General features: G+C 33.9%; 1 protein-coding gene across 1 annotated transcript in view; it reads right to left on the bottom strand.

Annotated features, from left to right (window-relative positions):
- Positions 1 to 4,078: 4,078 nt before the first annotated feature.
- LOC100367406 (FHF complex subunit HOOK-interacting protein 1A-like) overlaps positions 4,079 to 23,968 on the bottom strand; it is a 32,300-nt gene continuing 12,410 nt past the window's right edge. The window contains exons 6-11 of the mRNA XM_085497878.1: positions 19,352 to 19,519; positions 19,112 to 19,191; positions 12,138 to 13,054; positions 11,514 to 11,692; positions 10,754 to 10,931; positions 4,079 to 9,790 (exon numbers count right to left, since the gene is read on the bottom strand). Of these exons, the coding sequence (XP_085354004.1) occupies positions 9,501 to 9,790; positions 10,754 to 10,931; positions 11,514 to 11,692; positions 12,138 to 13,054; positions 19,112 to 19,191; positions 19,352 to 19,519 (1,812 nt within the window). The 3' untranslated portion in view covers positions 4,079 to 9,500. The remainder of the gene's footprint in view (positions 9,791 to 10,753; positions 10,932 to 11,513; positions 11,693 to 12,137; positions 13,055 to 19,111; positions 19,192 to 19,351; positions 19,520 to 23,968) is intronic.

Below are 23,968 nucleotides of genomic sequence, written 5' to 3'. Positions count from 1 at the left end.
GTGATGTGTTATGGCATAGCATAATCATGCCATCAATGAATTATGGGTGTGGAATATGGTTTCAGGATAGCAGAGAGTTTAAAAAGAAATTACAAAGTATTCAGTACCAATTTGGGAAATTTTTATTCAAAGTAAACAGAAATGTGGCAGGACCTGCAGTGTTGGGAGACTTAGGATGGGACTGAAGACTTAAATTACATCCAAGATAAAGTGCGGATTCAATACCTGGATAGACTTCAGAAAATGAAAAACAATAGATGGACTAAAATAGTTTTCAAAGAAATGAATACTCAGTATAAAAACAAAGTTAAACTGGCTTGGAATTGGCCTAAATATGTAGAAAACATTCTAGTGACTAATGGCATGGATCATTTCTATGGAAATGAAATACCGCAAAATCCAAAATGGATAAGAAGTTTTATCAAAATCAGTAAAGAAAATGAAATAAACATGTTTACACAAAATTTAGAAAAGATGAAATCATTAAAACACTACTGTTGGATTAAAAGAAACATTAAAAAAGAAAATTACATAATGGATCCTTATGATCATCATGGTATCTCCCTTGTCTTTAAAACTAGGTCAAACTCTTTAGATCTTGAAGGTAACAAAATGGGATGGAAAAATTACAGGAGAAGTGGAATTTGTGGAGTCTGCAATCAGAGCAAAGAAGACATTTACCACTTTCTTTATATTTGTACGTCATCTAATCATATTAGAAAAGAATTACATTTAGCATTAGAAACCTCACTGAGAAACAATGTTGTATCTTCATCACTAATGAATAGTTTTCTTTCAGGGGGGTTGAATTATAGGTTCAATTTCCTTTTTGGTGATACACTATGGAACATAAATGAAAATGTGGGAAATATGTAACTGATTTATGGCAATATAGAAAAGAAATGATAAATGTAATTTAAATATATGTATTACTGTTTTCATGCTGCCGATACAAAGGTTGAATAAACATTATTATTATTATTATTATTATTATTATTATTATTATTATTATTATTATTATTATTATTATTATTATTATTACATCTGTTATTATATCGCCACTCAAAAATCTCCATAGAAACGATAATATAATGTATTTATAAACAAAACAAACAACGAGTGTACCCCAGCTGCCATCGTCCGAATCGCACGGTCCCGTGTCTTCGACCTATATGCCTCTACACGATAGAGGCTGTTTAGAGGCTTTGCCAAATAAACTTAGACCTTGGCTAGCGAAGATGCCCAGCTGCCTCCGTCTGTTTACTACGCTTCACCATTTTTCGGTAGATAAGCCAAGAAAACATACGAAGGCAGCTGGTGTATTTTATAGAATGGACCCAGCTTAAAAAAAACAAAAATAGTAAGATTACAGCCAATTTTTGTATCTGTGTCATATTATGTATATCATTAACCGCAAATAAGGAAAAGTATCCTCAGTATTTGGTGTAGGTTTATGGAGTTCAAAACAAGATATTGTACGTTATGATAGTTCCTTCCGTAACCATTATTTAGAATTCATATAATCTTCTATGTACATAATCCAAAATTCGTTTACGCTATATCGCCACTCAAAAAATCTCTAGAGAAACCGATAATATAATGTATTTATCAATAAAAAAAATTATTCATAATACTGTAGGCTTCCGGCCTCAAAGTATACTCATTGTAATTACATAATATTTTACAGAGGACAATATCATTTTACAGTGACTGAAAAAGAACAAGAAATCTGTATAATGTATTTATAAACAGCAAAACAAACAATTTTCGAGTGCATTTTTATGCCAGCTGCCTCCGAGTCCGTCTGTTTTCTATGAGATCGTTTCGCCATTTTCAGTAGAGAAACAGAGACAACAAATAGAGACAGAATGGGTATTTTATGGAGTGTACCCTGCTTTAAAAAAAAAACGAGAAATAGTGAGATTACCGCCTATTTTTGTACTTGTGTCATATTATGTGTATTACCTGCAAATAAGAAAAGTATCAAAGTCCCCGAATAATCTCCAAAAGGTCCAACGCATTATGGTCGAAGCTGCTGTAAGACCTTGGAATAAATACTTACACAGTAAAAATTATAAAATAAAATATATGAGTATAGTTTATAGTAAAATATAGCGAAAGTAAAATTATATTGGGTCAAATACAGTGTCTTTCATCTCCTAGCAACGTTTCAACCACGAACCCAAGTAATGAGGTACGTCTTGAGTTAGTACCTGCCTGGTACTCCCTTCTTCCTCTCTCTCTCTCTTAATCATGATGCGTTCGTTTGAACATTTTTCCAGATCCAGAATTGAGCTGCTGCATCAACTCGATGATTATTGCTGAAAGTTGCTACAAATATAATATACATATATGTATAGACAATTGTAGCAGGTGATATCTTACTACCATTTGTTTTATCTTCCAGCATTACCAAGGACTACGATTTTCAACTAGCATTTTTTTTTATATATTAACTGCATGATAAAATCCGTTGCGTGTAAATAAAATGACTTTGGTATCTACCATCACTCAACATCCGGGTCCGTGATCGCGTTAGGTTTAAATTAGTAGCAGATATAATTTACGCAACTTCCGATTTTTTCTCGCACACGCATGTCATTTTTCGGCACAGGTGATAAAAATGGTGACTCAGAGTATGATTTTATCTTATAGTGCACAGTAACTGAAGCAACGTGATATATTCTTATGTTTGTTCAAACTTCGTGTTGTTTTTGGTTTTGATTAAATGAATAAACAAACGTGATATTATTATGCTTGTACATGAGTGATTCGATAGTTTGCTGGGCATAATTTTCAATGCAATATTCAAAGCCAAATTTATTTATTGCATTTTTATGGGAAGAGAGATATTATCCAAAGTATCCAAAGTAATGACTACACCAAACATTTAAGTTTGTGTTACAACTTCACAGGTGTCCATCATGTTCAGTTTACATTATCCCACACACGTACTTAAAGGATAATCCAATGTGGCATTCCCATTCCTAGACCGGTTCACAAAACAGTGGCCTAGATGCCATTTCTATGTAAAAATAACCATTAAAACATTCCATCATGTTGAAACTACACGTGTTTTGACGTGATATTGACCTATATATATATTGTTGCGGAAATTTCACGAACTTTGCAATACTGTTTCCCAATATTAATATTTTCAGGCCCTGTATTGTTATCCGTATTGCCACTTCATATACACGAAGTTAGGTGTCTTATTCATTTGAAAAATTGTGATCCTATGAAAATATAAATTATATTACTTCATGTATGCACACGTTGAAACCTATAGGGGTGAAAATGGTCCGCAAGCGTGATATTATATATCCTCAGTAGGTTGCGCCCTCACCGACGAGCATTTTGCGCCGGTTATGTCAAGCATATTTTGCCCTCGAAGTCAGGTGTTTGTTACATCGATTTGCTAAAAAAATATAACATGCTGCAAATCCGAATATGTAAATTTTGTGAACAGTGACAGTGCGGCCACCCAATTCTTCATGACGTTGCAACAACTTTACATGATATATTAGCAGTAGTTACCTTAGTGGACGGTGAATAATCAGTGTCAAACACGTGATCTTTGTACATGCATTTCCCCGGTTATTCGGTCTTTCTCCGTACATGGAATAACTGAAAGTTGCTAGTTGTTTAGTAGTAATACTTCCCAATATTTCTACTGCACTGTGGAATTTATATAGCACCGCTCACCGAGCAGTTTGTTTTTGATAATTTAAACAGTCTGGTAAACTTTCTAAAATCATACTTTCTCCACAGAGGGGGGGGGGGTTGAGGGGCAATACATAGAACTTGCCAAATGGGGACGTGCCCCTGAAATGGGTATAGTTTTTTGGATTTTAGGACTTTCCCTTGAACCACAATGGCGAATGCAGGCATATGGCCATGCAATAGTCACAGTCACCAGCTTTTTTTGGTGGAAAACAAAACATTTCATATCGCTATGTCCCTTGATCTGGAATTAGATGTGCATTACCTATGGAATATGTAATTAACAATAGAGAATAAATTCGTATAGATCTACCCCACTACGAAAAACATAACAAGCAAAGACACATTAAACAAATTGTAAGTCAAAATACTTTTACTGCGGTTCCATAGTATTTACAGTATGTAATAGGAAAACCTTATAATTTTGCAAACAATGAATGTTTAGTAAAACTGAAAAAAACAAAGATTGGCAATTTTGTTATTTACAATTTATCTCTACGTTGAAACAATATTGATATGTACTGTTATTTGAACCAGGGCAGAACTTTATGAATAAAATGCAATGAATTGACTGTACAGAAGGTTTCACTTTCAAAACAATGGAATCAAGTAAGGTCAGGTTGCACCACTGCATTTTTGATGCGTTTCCAAAACACATTGTTCGTCAACATAAAATATGAATGTGTGCAACATGACGGCCGTGTCACTGTGATGAACAGGTGGTTTGGGAAAATCTCCCCAGACGATGGAAACTTATTTTGCTGTATATGAATAAAAGCATTATGCTAATTTTGCTCCAACAGCATTATGAATAATATAATAAGGATTAGTTATTCAGAAAATAAATAAATTTCTCGACAGTGGAATAAATCCCATTCCCCGTGGACGTATTTGTATTACTGATTAGGTTGAAACAAAAATTACCGGTAACGCCGACGATGAAATAAAATTGTCATACTGCATATGATTAACTTCGTAAACTACCACCTTTTTCAACCACTGCGAGATGAATGAGTATTTGGATGAACTGCATGACAGTACAATCAGTGTCAAATTTGTACCAGTAGATTCATTGTGTTGCCTTTTACCATGTACCCACATCAAATATGGAAAGTGGGGGAAAAAAATCAGTCATTTACAGACTACAGTATCCTCATGTCCAGTTGACTTCTTAGTTGTTAAAAAATTTGAACTGTTCCAAAAAGTACACACTTTTATAAATTTGCTGTTTTTGATTTTAATATAAATAACTAAAAATTGAAAATTTAAGACATCCTACGCTGTTTTTGTTTTTCTCATTAACATTTCGGCACATTATACTTTTATTATTGCTCACAGTTTAATAATTTCGATTGACACGTGTTCAGGAGATTTGATTGGTTGACTCGGCACTAGCTACTATATAGAGAGTTGTTGAAAATAAAGGTGCAAGGAAAGTACTGCTGTTGAAATTACTAGTTAATTGCAACAACACCACTCATTGGCTATCTCACCCAATCACCAAACTGTCCAGCCAATCAGAAGAAGCCTTGTATGTACTTGATTTTATAGACAGAAATTCTTTTGATTAGACTTTTTGAGGATGCTACAATGATTAAATTCCATGTCACTGATAGTCTGGTTAACTACTGTTCTACCAGTTACAACTCTCCATCGACATCTGGACCAGACATTTTGTCTCCACAGTCAGTAGGTTTCTGTAACATTGAATGGCTAATGTAACATGCTGCAAAAACGAATATGCAAATTTTGTGAACAACAGTTTTTCGTTTTTCCCATATCAACTGATAGTTGCCATGTAAGTGCGACCATCCAATTTTTTCATGACATTGCAATAAATTTACATGATATATTAGTAGCTACTCCAGATGTTAGTGGTGAGTGAATAACCAGTGGAACTATAGTCAGGTAATCACATTTAGCATTACAAATGTTGTGACTTATTTTGTGCAATTTTACTTACACATTTACATATCTACAATAAAAATTATTATTAACATAAAACACATTACACATCTCATTAACATAATTATGAAAGCATGTCTCAAAACAATAATCATGCTTGATACGACAAAAATGAAGTAAGATTTGACGCTCACGTATGTGTAACCATATATGGTTGAGACAAATTTGATTCAGATTGTGAAAGATAGTTACATTTCAAATACTCTCAGATACAGCGATTTAATATGTCTAGCGGAACATTGACGAGCGGCGAACACCAACGGGTACTGAATCACGGTTTTAATTTCAACACATCACCTGTTGAAAGCGATTGCGAACAGCCGATATATTACGGCATCAGCAGCCGATGTATTGTGTAAGTCAATACTGCAATGCTGTTTAATAGTTCATGTACGTATAGGGGATTGCACGCAGAAAATGTAATAGACGCAAGGCATAAACGGCTGCCGAGATGTCTTTTAAAATGAGAGATCCATGTGGCATGTTTTTGTCACTCAAGTGTTCCATTCTCTTGTGTCTAGTGTTCCAACTACCATGGGTCAGAGGAACAGTGGATAAGCATTGAGGGGCGAAGACAAGTCGCGTGGCGCTTTCTCTCTCACTCTCAACGAGATCTCAGCATCCATTTGCCAGTCTAACGGTAAATTTCTATAAACTGCTTGATTCACACAAGATATAATTCATGACTTGGCAAAATCTGGGAACTAAGCCTGGGAACAAAGCAGCTGTGAACATTTCATCATGGCTACTATCAATACAGCTAATATAATAGAGTCATTGATACAAAAATGAAAAGTTTACAAATTGATTTCTTTACAAACAGCGTGAAATACATAAATCAACATTGACTTGTAATAAATACCCTTGACCTTTAAAGGTTAATGAGCTCATATTGCTTTCAGTGGCAGATAATTGAAATTACCCCATTTGTTCCATTACTAACGTAAATGGCATATCTATGGTCAAAATAAGTATACAATAAATACAATATTTGGTTTACATGTGCTTCTATTGGAAATATACTTTTAATAGAGCAAATATGATAATAGAAAATTTGGAATTGTGCCTTCAAACTTAGCACACATGCTAGACACCTGACTTAACACCAACGCATGACTGGCTGACTAGCTTGTCAAACAAAATTATTCAATATTCAGGGTACTGGGCTATTTGGTTGAACAATTATTCATATGGACTTTATGAATCTGAAAGACAGGAATTATATTCCTTGTTTGATAACATCAATGGTATCAAAAACAAGGACAAATTTATATGTATTATGAATGCCCATACTAGACAACAATTACTGGGGTTAATTAAATATATCAAAACAGCGTATACAATAAGAGAGCAAATAATATTACCACAGTAGTTTACTTTTTCTTGTTTGTTTGTCACACTTTTTGTTTTGTTTGTTTTTAACTTTATTACCTTCTACATGTGTAGAAACCAAAAAAGAATTGTCAAATTTTCTTTAACGTTGTAATAAAGCAATATTCTATTCTATTCTATGGAAGGACCACTGTATTATGTAAATGTGCATGCACAATATTTAGTCACAGTTTGTTTCCGACTTCATGGTGAACACATATTATCCCCTAACATAAAAAGATATCCTATTTTAAAGATATTCCTTACAAATTACCCTGCTTTTCCAAAATTCAGTACAAAAAACAAACAAAACCTATTGTTGCTAGTGCACATCTTATTTCCTCCACAAATTAAGGAACGTGGATGCAATACAATCCAGGAGTATATGCATCCACCCAAGGTGTCCAGAACAGCAACCATCTAGTTTCAAGACCTATGAACGCGCATAGACTCTCAGCTGATGAGTGGTGTGTCACCTTTCAGTGCCAGTTCAAAAGTTATACAATGAGAACATGTTGACAAGATTATTGGAGTATAAAAAAGAACAGTTATCATTTTCAATCTAAATTAAAAAAAAAAAAAAAAGCAGAATGCAAACAAATCAGATTAATTGCAAGGTGGACAGCTGGCCTAGTAATACATGAAATTAACACTCTTATGCTTTTGATGGAGGAAACATGATACCGGGTAATTATAAAACACGACATCAAAATAAAAATATCAAAAATTATCTGTTAAATTACAGTGGTATAAAGTTTTAGCAAATAAATATTATATACACCTTATTAACCCTTCAAAATAAATTGCTACAAAAAACACACAGTATTCAAATAATTGTAACTTATCTTTTGTTTTTGACATTTAGCACACAGATTTAAAAAAAATATAGACCAACTAATTAAGAATTAATCCTGAGATTTTTGGGGTTTTTTTTTCTCGAAGCTTGAAATCAGCATGAATTGTTTATTATCAAATACCTAGTGGGTCTTATTTGAGTATACCATATGCAAATGAATCCAGGATATAAACGCGACACAGCTGTACATACTGATGGGTGAACACATTTTGCCAATATCCAATATCGAAGTTCTATCATGGTTAAAAAATGTTGCAAGATCTTTACCTCTGGCACAATTTACATTTTGTTCCCCCCCCCCCTCCCCTCAGGTGTAACATAATATAATAAAGTGTATCAATTTAAACCAGATATGACCCCTTAAGTTGATAACATAAAGCAACTAAACCATTTGTGATTTTAAGCCTTGTACTATGTTTAGATGAAATTGGTAATATTTTTTCCTTTTGATTAAATTCTCAATTTTTATTGTCCAGCAAAAAAGCGTCTGACTGAAAACATTAATCGCTATGATCACTACAACTATGATGCTAATTATTAAGGCAATAGCTACCATGAAACCATACCTCTGTATCTAAACACAGATTGTGAACTATACATGTGGTTGTAACTACAAGATGAAACAACGCTGCATACTTTCACTACGCCCTGCATAACATTCAGACCTGCTGCCCCACGGTAGGTAGCAGGCAAGTCATAGTAGACACAGATAATTCAAACAAAACTAATAATACCATATTTGCCCTATTAGAAGTGCATCTGCAATACAAGTGCATATTTTATGTTATAAAGTTTGAACACAAAGCATTCAGGTCAAGTCATTGACTCTATCATAAAAAGAGCAAATACTGTATGCATAAACCTACACTGCAGTGATGGAGTCTAATGGTGAACCTGAATAGTGTACTCTGTATCTAGTCTACTTCAAAACATTACCTTTTACCTAGCTTATTATATTACCCAGCATGCAGCATGTAAGGCTAATAATTTGAAAGATTTTACCTATCTCCCCTGCACCATAACAGAACTACATCATACCTAGTCAGCACCTTTTGATTATTTTACTTGAATGCAATCTTTTGCATCAAGCCTGTACCTTACCCTGTACCCAACCTGCCCCCTTAGTGTTATCTTGCACCCAGCCTGCACCTTGTAGTTTTACTTAGTACCTATACTTTTTCCCCTGATAGTGTTCAAGTTACAGTTATTAGACTTACAGGTGTACATTTTTCTCAATTATTTTACAATTCTCAATTATGTCTATACAGTAATAACTTCTATATAATTTAATACAAAAATATCAGGTAAAAATAATGCAAAGCAGATTGTGGATTGACAAGCAGAGGAAACACCAAGTGAAGCATATCCTGGGGCAGACAGCATTATTGTCATATGAACAATAGCACCATTACACAGTTGAGTCAAAGCATATATAAAAGACAGAATTTAATTCGTTGAAAAAAAACCTGTCAACAAACAAGCTACTCTCTGATTGGTCCGAATGTTAGAAGCAAGGAATAGGTAGCCAATCAGGAACAATCTTGTAAGTAGCTTCACATTGACTCCATAAATCCTCCTGCTTCTGCTAAAGGTGTGCAACGGTTGCGTACACTCTCAATGGTAATATTTCATCGATTTTGAATTGTAAATTCTCCCCTTGTAACACAGCATGTTCTTGCGATATGGCCGCCAGTTCTTTTAGAAATTCTTCAAATATTATTGCAGCATTGGCCACTTCTCTGTACTTTGTCTGCATGTTATCGCCACAGCCTTGGATTGCATGTAGCTTTTGTTTCTCTTTGGCCTTAATTGACTTCTGTCGACGCCCGCTCCCCCGTCGCAAGAAGAAGTCACTGATTCCACTCTTCTTGGGAGCTGTGATTGGGTAAAAAATAGTTTGACAATATAGATAATGGAGAAGACACGATAGACTTAATTTAGATAACAAAAGAATGTAGTAGTGTTGAAAATATTAAAAGGTATAATTAGGGCAAAATGGTAGCCAAAATTAATATGCTAATTTGATTCATACCAGTTGCATCATGGTGGGTGCTCTGGGAAATAGTGCTGGCTAGGTTGATTTGAAGCCAAACTGTGACTCTACGCACATCTTGATATAAAGATACACTAATGATTTCACTTGTCTGTTTGAATATTTTATGTAGTACATGTATGATTGTTTTCAGCCGAAATGTACCATGACACAAGCAGAATTCTAGTTTAAAATGGCAGCTAATGTATGCAAAATGCCTGTTAATCAGTTTGAGTAAACTAGAATGTAAATCCCTTAGATGTTTATTCAATCTACAAAGCTTGTTGGTTTACTAACAGTACAATGATTACATAGTTTTTCAAATCACCATTAGCATACCAATGTGCAAAAAAGAAGTAATAAACAGTTTGGCTTGGACCTCCTGGATATCATGGCGGATTGTCTTACACAACTACTGTAAAATACTTTATTTTCACTTCAAATTTATTTTTGCAATTTTCACTGAAGGGATGATTCAGTGAAAATAAAATCCAGTGAATATACTATTTTTTTCGATATTTTACATTCAACTCATCAACAATCAGGGACAAGAAATTAACTACAAAACACTCAAAATATCTTTTCAGCGAAAATTAATTCTAGCTAAAATAAAGTATAATTTTACTGTATGTAGCAAGAATGTGTTAAAGATCTCAACAAAATATATACTATGCAAAAAATGTGTGGGTTCCCAGATTCAAGAAATTCATGAAAATTGATCTCTCCCAAAAATAAAGCGGTTTACGTTACTTTCAGGAATGTGTAATATGGCCAGACACAAAAGACAGACCTCCTATAACACATACCTTTCGGCCTAGCGTTACTGTCGACATCAATCTTACTTAGAGTTCTACCCCGTGTTTTCTCTCCATTGACAGGTTGATCTCCATGTGTAAGAGTTAATCTAGCTTGGCTCACCAGGCTGCTGAAGGTATCAGTTCTGTATGCATACATCTCTATATTGCTTTTCACGGATATTAAAACCTTCAAAAAAAAAAAAAAAGGAAGAACAGAACTGTTCAGCAAACCAATTCAAATGCTAACGATATTTAAAACTTCTCACACTTGAGCGTCAGGTTTATTGCTAATCGATAATAATTTTTCAAACACTAGATAAGAAATGTACCGGTAAGTCTTTTAAAATACTGATGACATATCAGAGATTAATTGTTTTTAAATGCTTTTGTGCCAGGCGACATTTTCAAGCATTGAATTCACAGCTGTTTTTCCAGAATTTGGTGCTAATTGCAAGTGAATGTGCAAACCAGTCTTCCAAACTGAGTGTTTGCAGAGTAAACAGTCTGAGAAATGAACCCACAACCTCCCTGATCAAGTACAAGTACATTATTGACATCGAGAGATAGTTTAATTGTAGTATGAAGTAAAGCGATATATGTTTCCAGCATCTTCCAAGGTCAGTCACAAATCACAAGTTTCATGATTTGAATAAGCATATGATTTGAAATACATTCATGTAACATTTTCCATGATATAAAATTTATCGCGGTTTACGCTCATGTTGATATTTGCATTCTAAAACCAACACCTTGAATGATAACTACGTACCTGTAAAAGTGACCGTACACTCGGTTGAAACACCAACTCTGTGTTCAGCAGAAAAGACGACAATAAAATCTGCGGATATGATCCAAGTCGACTGATTACGGCCGTTAACAACAGATTAACTTCAACAGGGTTTTCAATCATGTGTTCAAGTCTTGCAAACAGGGCTGATATAAAGGGGCCTGTAATGAGAAATATTATAAGTGAATGTTAATATTGAATGTTGATTGCAAAAGCTACCTCAGTGCTTAAGCACTGTCAAATTAGGAAGAAACTGTTGGTATATACAAAAGAAGGGTTTCAAGCTATAGCGCCATCAATCAGTTTTCAGGCAAAAATGGGGTTGATTTCGTGCTCAAGTAATTTGTTCGCTGGTTTCCCCGGGTTCCTGGCATTCTGATGAGCTATCAAATGTTTATGTAGCGAAATTACACCCCCCCCTACACAGATGAAATTGGAACGTCTCTACGCAAGAGCGTTCAAATTAAGAAATCTTGTCTATTGATTGAAAAAATGAATAAATCTTTTCAATTTATGAGTGGGCTTCCTCCTTAAACTACACTTCAAGCAGTCATGAGTCTGGTTATTATGAATATAAAGCATTTGTGAATTAAATTATTGAGATACCTGTAACTGATGACGGATGATCACTTTGATTCGTATCAGCGAAATCATCAAAATCATGATTCCTCAGCGATGCTGGTGGTAAAAGATGCGCGTCCAGTTCCCAGAAATCATACAGTTCATCAGTGTTCGCATTGATGATCTTTTTTTCGCTCTCCTCATTATTAATACTGTTTTGTTCAACAGATTCCTCATCCATTGTTGTAACGCTATCCAGCGCTGGTCGTTGACTCCATCTGTCCATGATCCATTCGTTATCTTCGTCATAGTTATCCATGGACTGTGAGGTCAAGCCGACACTGGAACTCCAGGAATGTTGCCGGAGGAACTCCTTCCGACTGTATAAGTTATCGAACCACTCCTCTAAGTAAGTGATGGTAAATTCGCTCTCCTCTTCCTCGTCATTATTGTCCACGTCCTCCCCAAACATAGTTTTAAGAAACTTTCCCATGTCTGAGAATGCATCATCGCTAGATTCACTGGAATGGGACTCCCTTGGCGAGAGGTCATCTTCAAAATTATCAACGCTGTTTGAATCTTCGTCCGCGTCCTGCCACCACTCAAACTCTGACTCAGAAGACTGGCTGGACATAGTCCCACTGTCAAGTCGTCTTCTACCGTCGTAAGTATTTGACCAGCATAGACAAGATCTGTAGCAGTCCTCCACAGTTTTCCTACTATCTATCAAGTAATGAAAATAATTTTCCTCCGTGTTGTCAGCAACGAAAGAGTTACTGTACTCGTCATGAGATGTGCGAGACACCATCGTTGATGTCGTTGATAATGAACTGGAATGTTTTCTTGAGATGCAAAAGTTTGGTATCAGAGATAGAAATTTATCGCTGCTTTTGCAATATGCATCATGTGCTCGCAAATTAGAACGCTGACTGACCATGATGTGTTTACATGGCAACAAGTACCTGGAAAAAAAGAAACACAGATTGTAAACCACTTCAACTTAGTTAGCCCAGAAAAAATATAAAATTGTGACGCATAGATACGTTGATGGTGGATGATCATGAGAACTTAAAAACACCATCAAACAAGACATGAAATGTCACAGTCCCCGTTATTTGATTATAAAGTAGTACAAGGAACATCTGCAAACAGGTGAATGAATATGTACTCTATGTGGGTACAACTCATCATAAAGTGATTTCCCATAATCTAGTTTTGTACTGACAACTAAAAACTTCCACTGACCCATGTTCAGAATCTCAGAGTACACAAGTGCAACAAAACTATTTGTCATACATGTATACTTGCTCAAGAAACTGCATTCATAAATCTGAGTGAACCTTAATGTACATGACTTCTTTGTTAATCAGGTCTTAGTATATTACCAGGACCTGGGTTTGTTTCAACATCACCACTGGGCATCAGAATCATTCTCATGTTGTCAAATACAATTTTTTATTAATACAGTAAGGTTTATTATTTAAAATGTATTCATTGTACATAGAACAACATCTGTTAATTTAAACAATTGTAAAAGCTATGTTTTCAGAGCAAGTACATGTAATAATTAAGGAAGCTGTGCTCTCGCTGTCGCTCGCAAATGTCGTAAATTACGAAATTTTGACAAAATTTACGAACAAAATAAATATATATTAGTATGATTTACGAACACATTTTGTACAAAATACCCTTTGCAAATCGCCCTCATTTAATTGTCAAAACTCCACTGTGATCATCACGTGTGTTACTACGGTTTGAGTGATTGCCATTTTAAAATTAAACAATGTCTCGTTACTTCTAAGATTGCAACAATCATTACACGGTGATCGCGATCAACACAGAACTGCCATTAAATGTATTTTTCCACTCTAAAGTTATTTTGGTGTCATCGCACATGCGTAGTTTAGTCGGCATGTGTTTCAAGATAAAACATTACTCTCAGTATGGGACGGTTTCATGATGCCCTGATCAAACACGTGATTTGTTTATTTATTGAAAATGGAGACTACATCAAAAAAGAGCAGACAACTGCTCGACGAGTATTTTTCACGACGAGATGGAGAAACCACTAAATCGTGTTCAGAACCAGAAACCCATGACAGCACCAAGAAACGGAAAGTTGAGTACTGCAGCACGATTTCAGAAATAATGGAAGGTGAGACAATGTTCGAAACATACAGCATTCTTACCGGACATTCTTAGCATTGACATCGAGTTACAAGACCGAAAGTTACTTTAGTTACTTTTTTCACTTTAATTCAGAAATTTCGATGAAAATAAATAGTCATTTTGTGTCATCATAAACGTCAGCATGCGGGTTTGCATGATGAGCTTGGGAGATTACTTTATTTTAATATACATCTCTTTGATTGGTATAGTTTTTTTTCTGTGGGCGTCAGAGAAATTCCCTGTGAAAGTTTATTCACAGGATTTAACGGCCCAAATATGTCCAGTGCAGTAATCTACTATTTTTTTTTGTGACTCTAAAATTTTATGTCCACTATTTGCAGGATAAATATTTTATAAGAAATGATAATAAACATAATTAGAGCTTAATTTTGTACTTACTAGTGCCAGTGGTATTTATTCTTGAGCTTAAGTTATTATTTTGTTTATTGTGTTTATAATTGTTTTATGTGGTAATATATACCAAATTTCTTATTTCTTTAGATTACTTTTCCATGGTTAGAGTATAATATAGATACTAAAGTAATGACCTGTCTGTGGTGCATTAAAAGTGGAAAGGTGAATTCATTCACCAGTGGATCTGACTAAAGATTACTGCACAAAGCATGCCAGAATTGCTGACCACAAATATGTCAAAAATGACTTGTGTTCTAGGCAGTGACGTTTTGAATGATGACTATTGTTCCCACTGTTAACAATGTGAGCTTATCATGAATATGTTTAATTAATACTGAGTTATTCAAATAAAGGTTCTGGTGTCTACATTGCATATTTTGTTGTGATGTTTTGTTGTACCATCATAAATGGTACATTTTGTGGAGCAGACTGCCTAATTTGATGTCATGAAATTACACAAATTAGAGCTCAGGTTGCACCAGCAAGCACCATTTTCAGCATGCTGTTCTTGTTTTCGGCAGACGACAGAGGGGACATCTCCCTCTCGTTCTGTCTCCCTCGTTGCGCTCGGTCGCGGGAAAATGCTCTGCAGTTTCCAGACAAAGTTTACTAAAACTTTTTTTTCTTGATTAGTAAATTTACTATTACCTAAACAATTCCAGAGAGAGCCCAGGGAAGCCAGTAAAGGTTGGTCTGCTCATAACCTTCAATGGAGAAGTAACAATAATTGTTTGAAGTCTTTTTAGTGCAGTGATATTATTGCATTTCATCATTATTAATGGGTATAAAATACTGTAAACCATTTAATTTTCACTTCTAGATATATTCAGGATTCTATGAAATTTCAATAAAGTCCCTGACACTCCATGTTGTAGGAACCCAGAAAAAATTGCCTTGCAAAATTGAAGCAGTTCACAGCACCACTGTAAAAAAAAAAAAGTTTAAAATGAGTATTGTTAAAGATATACACATGTGGGTTCATAAGACATATGTACCAATCTGAGCGGTTCTAGAGATTAGTATCACAAGATTTTACTCTCTGTGATTCAATATCAGCCCTATGTATAACGCTGTGTTGATCAGGCGAACTAATTGACAATGGCCCTACAGGTATCGCTATGCAATCACAGTAGTTTTGTATTCTTCTTGCATTTCGACCATGGAAAAATATTTGTTTTTGAGAGTGGCCGAATTATTAGAAGAAAAACAGAAACTATTTTTTTTTAGTATAAATTCTAGTAACTGAAATGCAGGATTGGTAAAGAACAAGACAATAAGCAAGATTGATAAACCTTCAGCGAGCACTCCTGAAATTTCAGATCATTGGTACCATGTTTTTGGATACATTCAATAAAATTGGGTTATTTATTTGATGTAACGAAACATGCATTCACAGCAGACGGAAATTCGTTTGAGATGTTACTGGATTTTTGTATTCAGTTTTCCATTTCAACCACCATCATCACTTAGTATAAAGCTGAGATCATGCATAAATGCACAGTGTAGTGCCACCAGAAAACCAATTGCTTGAGAATATTTTGCACCATTACACCATTTCAAATATTATATTAATTCACAGACAACAAAATAAAGATTTCAATAACATATAAGTTTTCCCACAGTTGATGATTGTATGGCAATTACATGGCTTCACCAGTTTTACTCTGGAAGAAGTTGGAAACAGATAACAGGAAGGGGCTACATGGCTACATCTTTTTTTTTTGAATTTGAATCAAGCCTGATTTTTAATTTTTTTTTTTTTTACAAATGTCTATTTCAGGGCAACAGAAACAAAAACAATAAATGTGTAGGTAGGCATTTTAACAATTGCACAATTAATATTGGATGAAAACGTCATTACCGATATAAATCATAATTCTGTTCAAATTAAAAATAAGATCACATTTAATTTAGTCAGTTTTCATGATTAAATACATAATAACATGTACTTATAAATTTGAATAAGGTTCAACGGCTTTTTCATTTAGTGCCAGTTTATACACCATAAAACTTCTGGTTTAGGTGTCACACTCAAAGAGTGAAAGGCCTTTGGTTTGGCATCGCGAAATGTTGGAATTGAATCCCCCCAAAAATTCAGTAAAGTTTACGAAAAGTAAAGTATTTTCTAAAAGAAGTTTTGAATAAATACAAACACGAATACATTGCTTAGTTGATACATGGAGGGGTTTATAGTTCCATGGTTGTTAGTACCGGTAGCAAATGATCACGGTAGCACAATCTGGTCATTCTGTGTTTCGCAAGTGAATAACTTACTTGTTTTCGAAGTATTGCAATTGTTTATTATTATTCAGTAATGATTATAATACGCACAAAAAAATAATTCGTTGAATTTTTATGAATTGGAAGTAATATTCAACTTAGTTTCATCGTAAACGAATGATTTCGATCGAATGTAAATGCGATGCGATATCCGCCATGTTATTTCAGTACACGTGGTCATTTAAATATGTTAATGACGGCTCAGTGACCTCGTGGTGAACGCAACAGGGGATTCACCGATGTTTAGCAAGATCTTTATGCTTTGATTTTGACGGGGAAAACGGCATGATTTTTTTTAAATCGAAAAATTAGTTGTTTTCAAAAAAATAAACTGAGCATTCAAAGAATAATTTAACATTGTTCACAGAAATAACAGCCCATTGTCGAAACGAAGCTTACCCATTCACGCTATTCACAATAAACATGATACTCTTGAATAGGTGTCAATGACTACGGTAAAATATAAATTAGACTCTTTTAGGCATCAGGAGTGAATGAAATATCCAAAACATTAAAAAAAAAAACTGCCGAAAAAACGGGCGATTTCACGGTCCGTTCACAGACTGTGGTCCTTTGCAGACTGCTCGACCGACCGTCCATACACGTGTTGTCACTGTACATCCGCCATGTTGAATCGCACAAGATCGCCAAAATCTTCATTGCAACTAACAGTTCAATGCTCACAACATAAAAAATACGAATATAATCATAGGCAACCTGCTATTATATAATGAATAAATTGATCGACACAGGGAAATTCTCCCCCCCCCCCCCCCCCCCCCCCCGAGTTGTGAATATTTCGGAAATCGCTACACAAGCAAAAGACCGGAAAACGATTTACCGGTACTTGAAAACTATGTCCTCGTGAATTAATCGTTCGTGTACAATAATTTGACAGGGTATACAATTCACAAACTAGTTTCGTAGATTAGAGACAATTGTTTGCTTTTTTTGGTTTTTCACAAGAATATAAAGCTGGCAATCATCATAATATTCACGTCCGTACGTCACGAAATGTACACCAATCGTACCCCAATAAACTGGAAAACTTACCTTTGCAAACACGTCTCTTATGACGCCTTTTTGAAGTTCTTGAAATCAAATAAAGTTACTAGTTCTTCTAGTAACGAGTGAATGAGACCACTGAGCCAAACAGAATACATGTATAAACAGTACTATAATAAATTGCACGCAATGGAGAAATCACGTGCCGTAATAACAGCAGCCTTACTCACAGATCTAATCTACTGTAAAATATTTTATTTCAGCTGGAATTATCATTCGCTGAAAAGACTTTTTCTGGGTGTTTTGTATTGAATTTATTTTCATTGATTTTTGACAAGTTGACTGTAAAATATAAGAAAAGGGTATATTCACTGGATTTTATTTTAACTGAAACAATCCTTCAGCGAAAATAGCAAAAAAATGTTGCAAGCAAAAATAAAGTATTTTACAGTAATTAATTTATTCTGAGCATGCGCAGACAAAACGTCAATGTTGCCGGGAGAGGCAATTTTTGATAAAATCGTGAAAAAGACCCACTTGGGATTTTCAGATCTGGAAAAAAAATTACGTGCATACTCGGAGGGGACATGTTCATCAACCTGCCAAGTTTCACTGATATCTGCTGTAGAATTTCTGAGAAAATGTTGGAGACGGAATTATGGACATAACCTGAATTAGTAGTCCCCTTTTCAGGCTGCGCCTGAACGGGGACTAATTATCAAATCATGATTGATAGTATTTGTAATTTAACAGAAATTGTTGAGAAATTTGTTTTGAGAAAACAAAAATGATTGATATTAGAGAAGAAATTATATAAACTTAAATGTAATCAATGAGGCCCTATCTCAGTCAGAACAGTGCTATTTTTTGTAAAATACACTACAATCACAACTCAATATTAAAGGTTAGTTTAAAATGATATCACACAGCACTGTGTAATGTGATTAATTTTTTACGAACTCATTCAAACAAGAGTAATGCAATTAATTATTTATGTACCCATTCAAACATGACATTTGTGGACCAATGTGTGAAATTTCTTCACAAGGACGACGATCAGAATATTCGAACATGCGCTGCACAATAACCACAAACATTTGAATATGCAATCATAAACGCTATAATTTGAAGGGAAATTAAAGAATACTTACTTTAAAACTAAATGCAAAACTACATCCTCACAGTTCAAATTCAGCAAAGTATAAAACAGAGATAAAGTCACTGTACATAACTGTGTGAAAAAAAAAATGAATTACTAAAACATAATTCCATTTCATCCTAATCTCAATGATGAAAAGCTCCATCTACGGCAGCACAGCGTAGTGATTCAAGTTATAGAAGTCCAATGATCGAAAACCCGCAAAACACACACATTTGGAATATAAACTCACCCTAGTCTCGCTGTGTATTCTGCTTATCAGTGTGTCTAGTATATACGAGCCTTCGTGGTGTCCTTTACAGATGAAACGTAGGAATGCCCGCATCATCAATGGCTCGGTAGTGCAGCGAATAAATAAATCGAGGTACGTCGTCGCTGCTATCACTTCCTCTTGTACATTCTGTAAGACATTCAAATGGTTGACATTAGCACAAATTGAACGAAGTATCAGAGAGGAGAAATATGACATGCTATGATTGCTTTGAGAGTGTACATTCAAATATGACAATAACCAAAACTGTTTTTTGCCACCATGAATTTCAGTAAATTGAGAGAGGAAATTAAATTTACAAACTTTTGAACCGGTTTGCAAATGTATTTCTCATATTATATGAAATCTCACTGGAATTATACTATCACTACAATGACATTTTGTACTACATTATGACAATTTTCCAATGGCCAGAGAACTGTACTGTAAGCTTATATTATGTATGAGATTATGGTCCATGCACGATTACGGACACTAAATAACAAATTTACTTTCTATCCTTGTTTTAAATTCCTGGCTCTAATTATTTTAATATCAATATTTTAATTTCTGCCCCTGGAAGTTAGAGGTTTGAAAACTAAATATTAAATAACAACACAGTATTTCGTACACAGAGAAAGCGACATAAGAGCTTTAAATTATTTGTAATTCAACAACACTACCGGTAACAGTAATGCTATAAAGATTTGTTTTATTTTATTTCTATTTTCAAACCAAGTGCATGCATTTTGACAAAATCATTTTGAAATCAAAATTACTTTTGTCACCGGCATAATTTTTTGTGAACAGTAGGAAACAATCCCAAAGTTGTTCGTTGATTTAAATTTGAATTTGTTTTCGGGTTCAGAGACACATGAAATACGGTACTCAAAATATAGTATTACTGTCATTAACTTGAAGCAAAACTCACAAAATGAATCCAAACCAGAATCAGACGAGGCCAACTTCTGCATCGAAACATTGATCATTTTGTGTAATAAAAAAATTAGACCAAACTTTGTAGGAACTCTAGTTGGTAATAAAAGCTATTATTTTTAATAGTTATTGAAAAAGATTCTTTCTCAAAGTCCACATAGAATGTTTCAGGATCTACTTTATTTGACAATACCATTTTCTAGATATTCAGAGACAAAACTTATACAAATAACAGAGAAGAGTTTATGGTCATAATAAGTCATACTTTTAATTATCCAGTATACAATAATCACAATTCTTGATTTATTTGTGTGTTTATTTGATATATACTTCTAATAGTACAAATATTGTACTCTAGAGTGTTCTAAAACTTATCCAATTATAATCTCCATTATCCTGTTTCTTATCCATTACGATAAAACTACCGCGACACTACTGTAAATACATTACATGTACTTATTTGCTAGCTTTTAATTTCGCTAATGCGTACAAGTAAATTAAATTCACATGAGAAATAGCAATAGTATTCATTGAGTCACTGGCAAATTCATGAATTCAAATTCACTGCTCAAAATATTCAAAAAGTGGAAGTAAAAAGTTTTACAGTAGAATAACTATGTAAAACTTGAAACTTTTATTAACAGCTCACTTATATTTTATATGGCCTGTAGTAGATACAATAAATTAGCATAAAATACCCACAAATTCTGCTGATCTGGAGGAAACAATTGAGTTGACAAACACTGACATCACTGTCACTCTTCTCACAAAACTTATTCTTAACAACAATAGTACTAGGGTAGTAATAGATTTTTGAATTTGTTTGATTGCTGGGGCCTGTGACCCATTTCACACCTGATCAAAGGCCTACATCTTGTCACATGATTACAATTCCTGATTTAATGACCATAATAAAACTAATTCACAATAGCACAGCTAAGTGGTGATTATCGAAATAGAGGAAGCCATTTGAGTTCAACAATACTAGGACATGTACCAACAGGTATTGGAGGGTATAGTTCATGTCTCATTTCCATCAAGTTCTCATGCCATACAAATATCAGTTTCAACAAGAAATGAACACACATATGAGCACAATGAATTAGAGTGAAGTTGAGTTAAAAAGGCAGACCAATAGAGACAATCATGTGAATAATTAATTTTGTTACCAAGTGAATTTAATTAAAATACTAAACAATTCTCAAATTAGCAAATTTAAAACTTAGTGAATACGCTGAAATATTGAAATTAATTTTATTGAAAACCTGTAAAAATATAAAATTTCACTTGCTAAATGTGTCGTTTACTACATAAAAGCAGTTGACTGTACCAAAACAGGTTCACAAGCAATACTGCCACCGCAGACAAGATTTGGGCTATATTGGTGTGAAACGTGTAAACCAGAAACATAAAACAAACAAACCATGTCGATAAAACCTCGCCTTGAGACATTGCAAATTATATCGCAGTAGCCCCCGACCACAAAACCACAGTATTTATATATCAAACCCATACATGTATCATTGAGTTCCTGTTCAGTGCTGAATGCTGGTACAGTATGGTATTTAAGTGACCAAGGAATTACAAGTATGTTTTGAATGTTGGTTGCTACAAATCGTCAATGTATCGGTTTCAACCTCCAGAAATACAAGACTTTCTTTCAATTAATCAAATCAGGTTGTTTCTTTACAATATCAGGTAACACTTTTAAATCAGCAAAGTATTTCCCTAATTGCAAGATATTTGATGTTCTGGATATATGCATACAAACAGTGGAAGAGAGACAACATGTGTGATATGTGGTGACTGAACAATCCAGGACCTACTCCTCTACAAACAAATACATATCAAAATCAGTTGTTATATTTATATTAGATATTTTAGATAATTGATTTATTATTAGCATAATTGATGGTTTCGATAATTGATTATTGGAAAAACTGATAGTTTAGATATTATAATAATTTAGGGTTAGTTGATAGTTTTGATCATTGATTATTTGAATAATTGGTACTTTAAATATTAATTATTTGCATAATTGATACATTATAGTTCAGATGATTGATTATTTGAATAATTGATAATTGATTTTATCATTATATTTATAAATAATGGTTTAGATAATGTCATAATTTAAATAACTCGTAAGTTGATAGTTTCAATCATTGTTTTTTTGAATAATTGATACTTGAGATAATTGATTATTTGCATAATTGATACATTGAATAAGTTATAGTTTAAATAATTGATTATTTGTTAAAAATGACAGTTTAAATAATTGAAAAATTGGTAATTATTAAATTGAATAATTGATAGTTTAATGTTTTACAGTATTTTATTAATGTATCTTTAATTTTTAGTACAGTCATTTAGATACTATATAAAGTACAGAAGAACAGCTGTATTGTAGGTGCTGATGTTACCTTGCATTCACAAACAAATTTTAACAGTAGAGAGAAACCTAAATAATGGCAGACCATATGGTTCCCATGGTTTTACACATTCATACAAAGAGAATCCCTTTCAATTCTGAACTCAACAGTATTTATTTTATTGAACAGCTCAAAGTGTGGTCCGTGCTTAAAAAGAGTCAGCCATGCAAATCATGAGTATTCACACTACTAAGCTACATTGCAATGTTCTATTTAAATTCCAATCAGCGATGTGTGACGTCTATCAAGAGCCATGGTCAACATGTGCATAGAAAAAAACTATGGCAAGAAAACTAATGGATACATAGAAATCTTGTCCTGCAAACATGAACATTCTTGTCAAACTAACTCATAATCACAAATGAAGCTTCAGCGAGTTAAAAAACCACTAACACCATATGTTACACAGTCTCAAAGGATTGTGTGAAAAAAAATCAGCCTGATAAACATGATTGTATCCAACTAGACATGTTCTGACACTAATCTATGTGTGCTTAATTAATCAATGGTCGCTTAATTAATATGCATAATGCAAATAACCTACATTCAATTAAATCTGCCATTTTCAATGCAGTGCTTAAACAAATGATTATATCGGTTCTATTTTTAATAGTTTATTGACTTTCATTCAAGCCAATAATTAATAATTATATGTTAGTAAACACTTTTAATTTGAATTTTAACTTAAATGAGAATGAAATATGGCACATTTTTAAAACTGAATAATGTGAATATATTAATATGGAATGGCAATCAGTTGTTAACCTGAAAAGAAAACATGATTCTGACAACGAGTTATATGCAAATAAAAGTAACAACAATTATATACTTGTATACAGTGTTCTCCCAAGTTACCCAAGCAACCTGATTTGTATTTTGTTGAAATAATTATTATGTTACAATAGATTGCTATAGACCTTTTTCTGGCGAAAGTTCATCAAAATTACTACATTCTGTACCTCCTAGTGTATCTAATTATTTAATGAAAATTTCAGAGCTCTAATCCTAAATAGAACATTCATAAAACATTACTCACTCACTCTCTTACGTGGCAGTAGTGTCACATGATCGCATTGCTCCATTGCTATGCGAGCGAAACTCATGTAAAACGTATAGAATTTATTTTAAAAACACACCCAGTTACATTTTTCATTTGAGAAAATTAATTATCTAAACATCTTTTTACCTATCGATCTTGTCTTTCACTATCTTTTCTCTAAATCTCTCTGGC

This window comes from Saccoglossus kowalevskii, chromosome 4, assembly GCF_978046115.1.
Source record: "Saccoglossus kowalevskii chromosome 4, keSacKowa6.1, whole genome shotgun sequence".
NCBI lineage: Eukaryota > Metazoa > Hemichordata > Enteropneusta > Harrimaniidae > Saccoglossus > Saccoglossus kowalevskii.
Note: the sequence above shows the minus strand (reverse complement) of the source record. Positions and strands in the feature narration are given on the sequence as shown.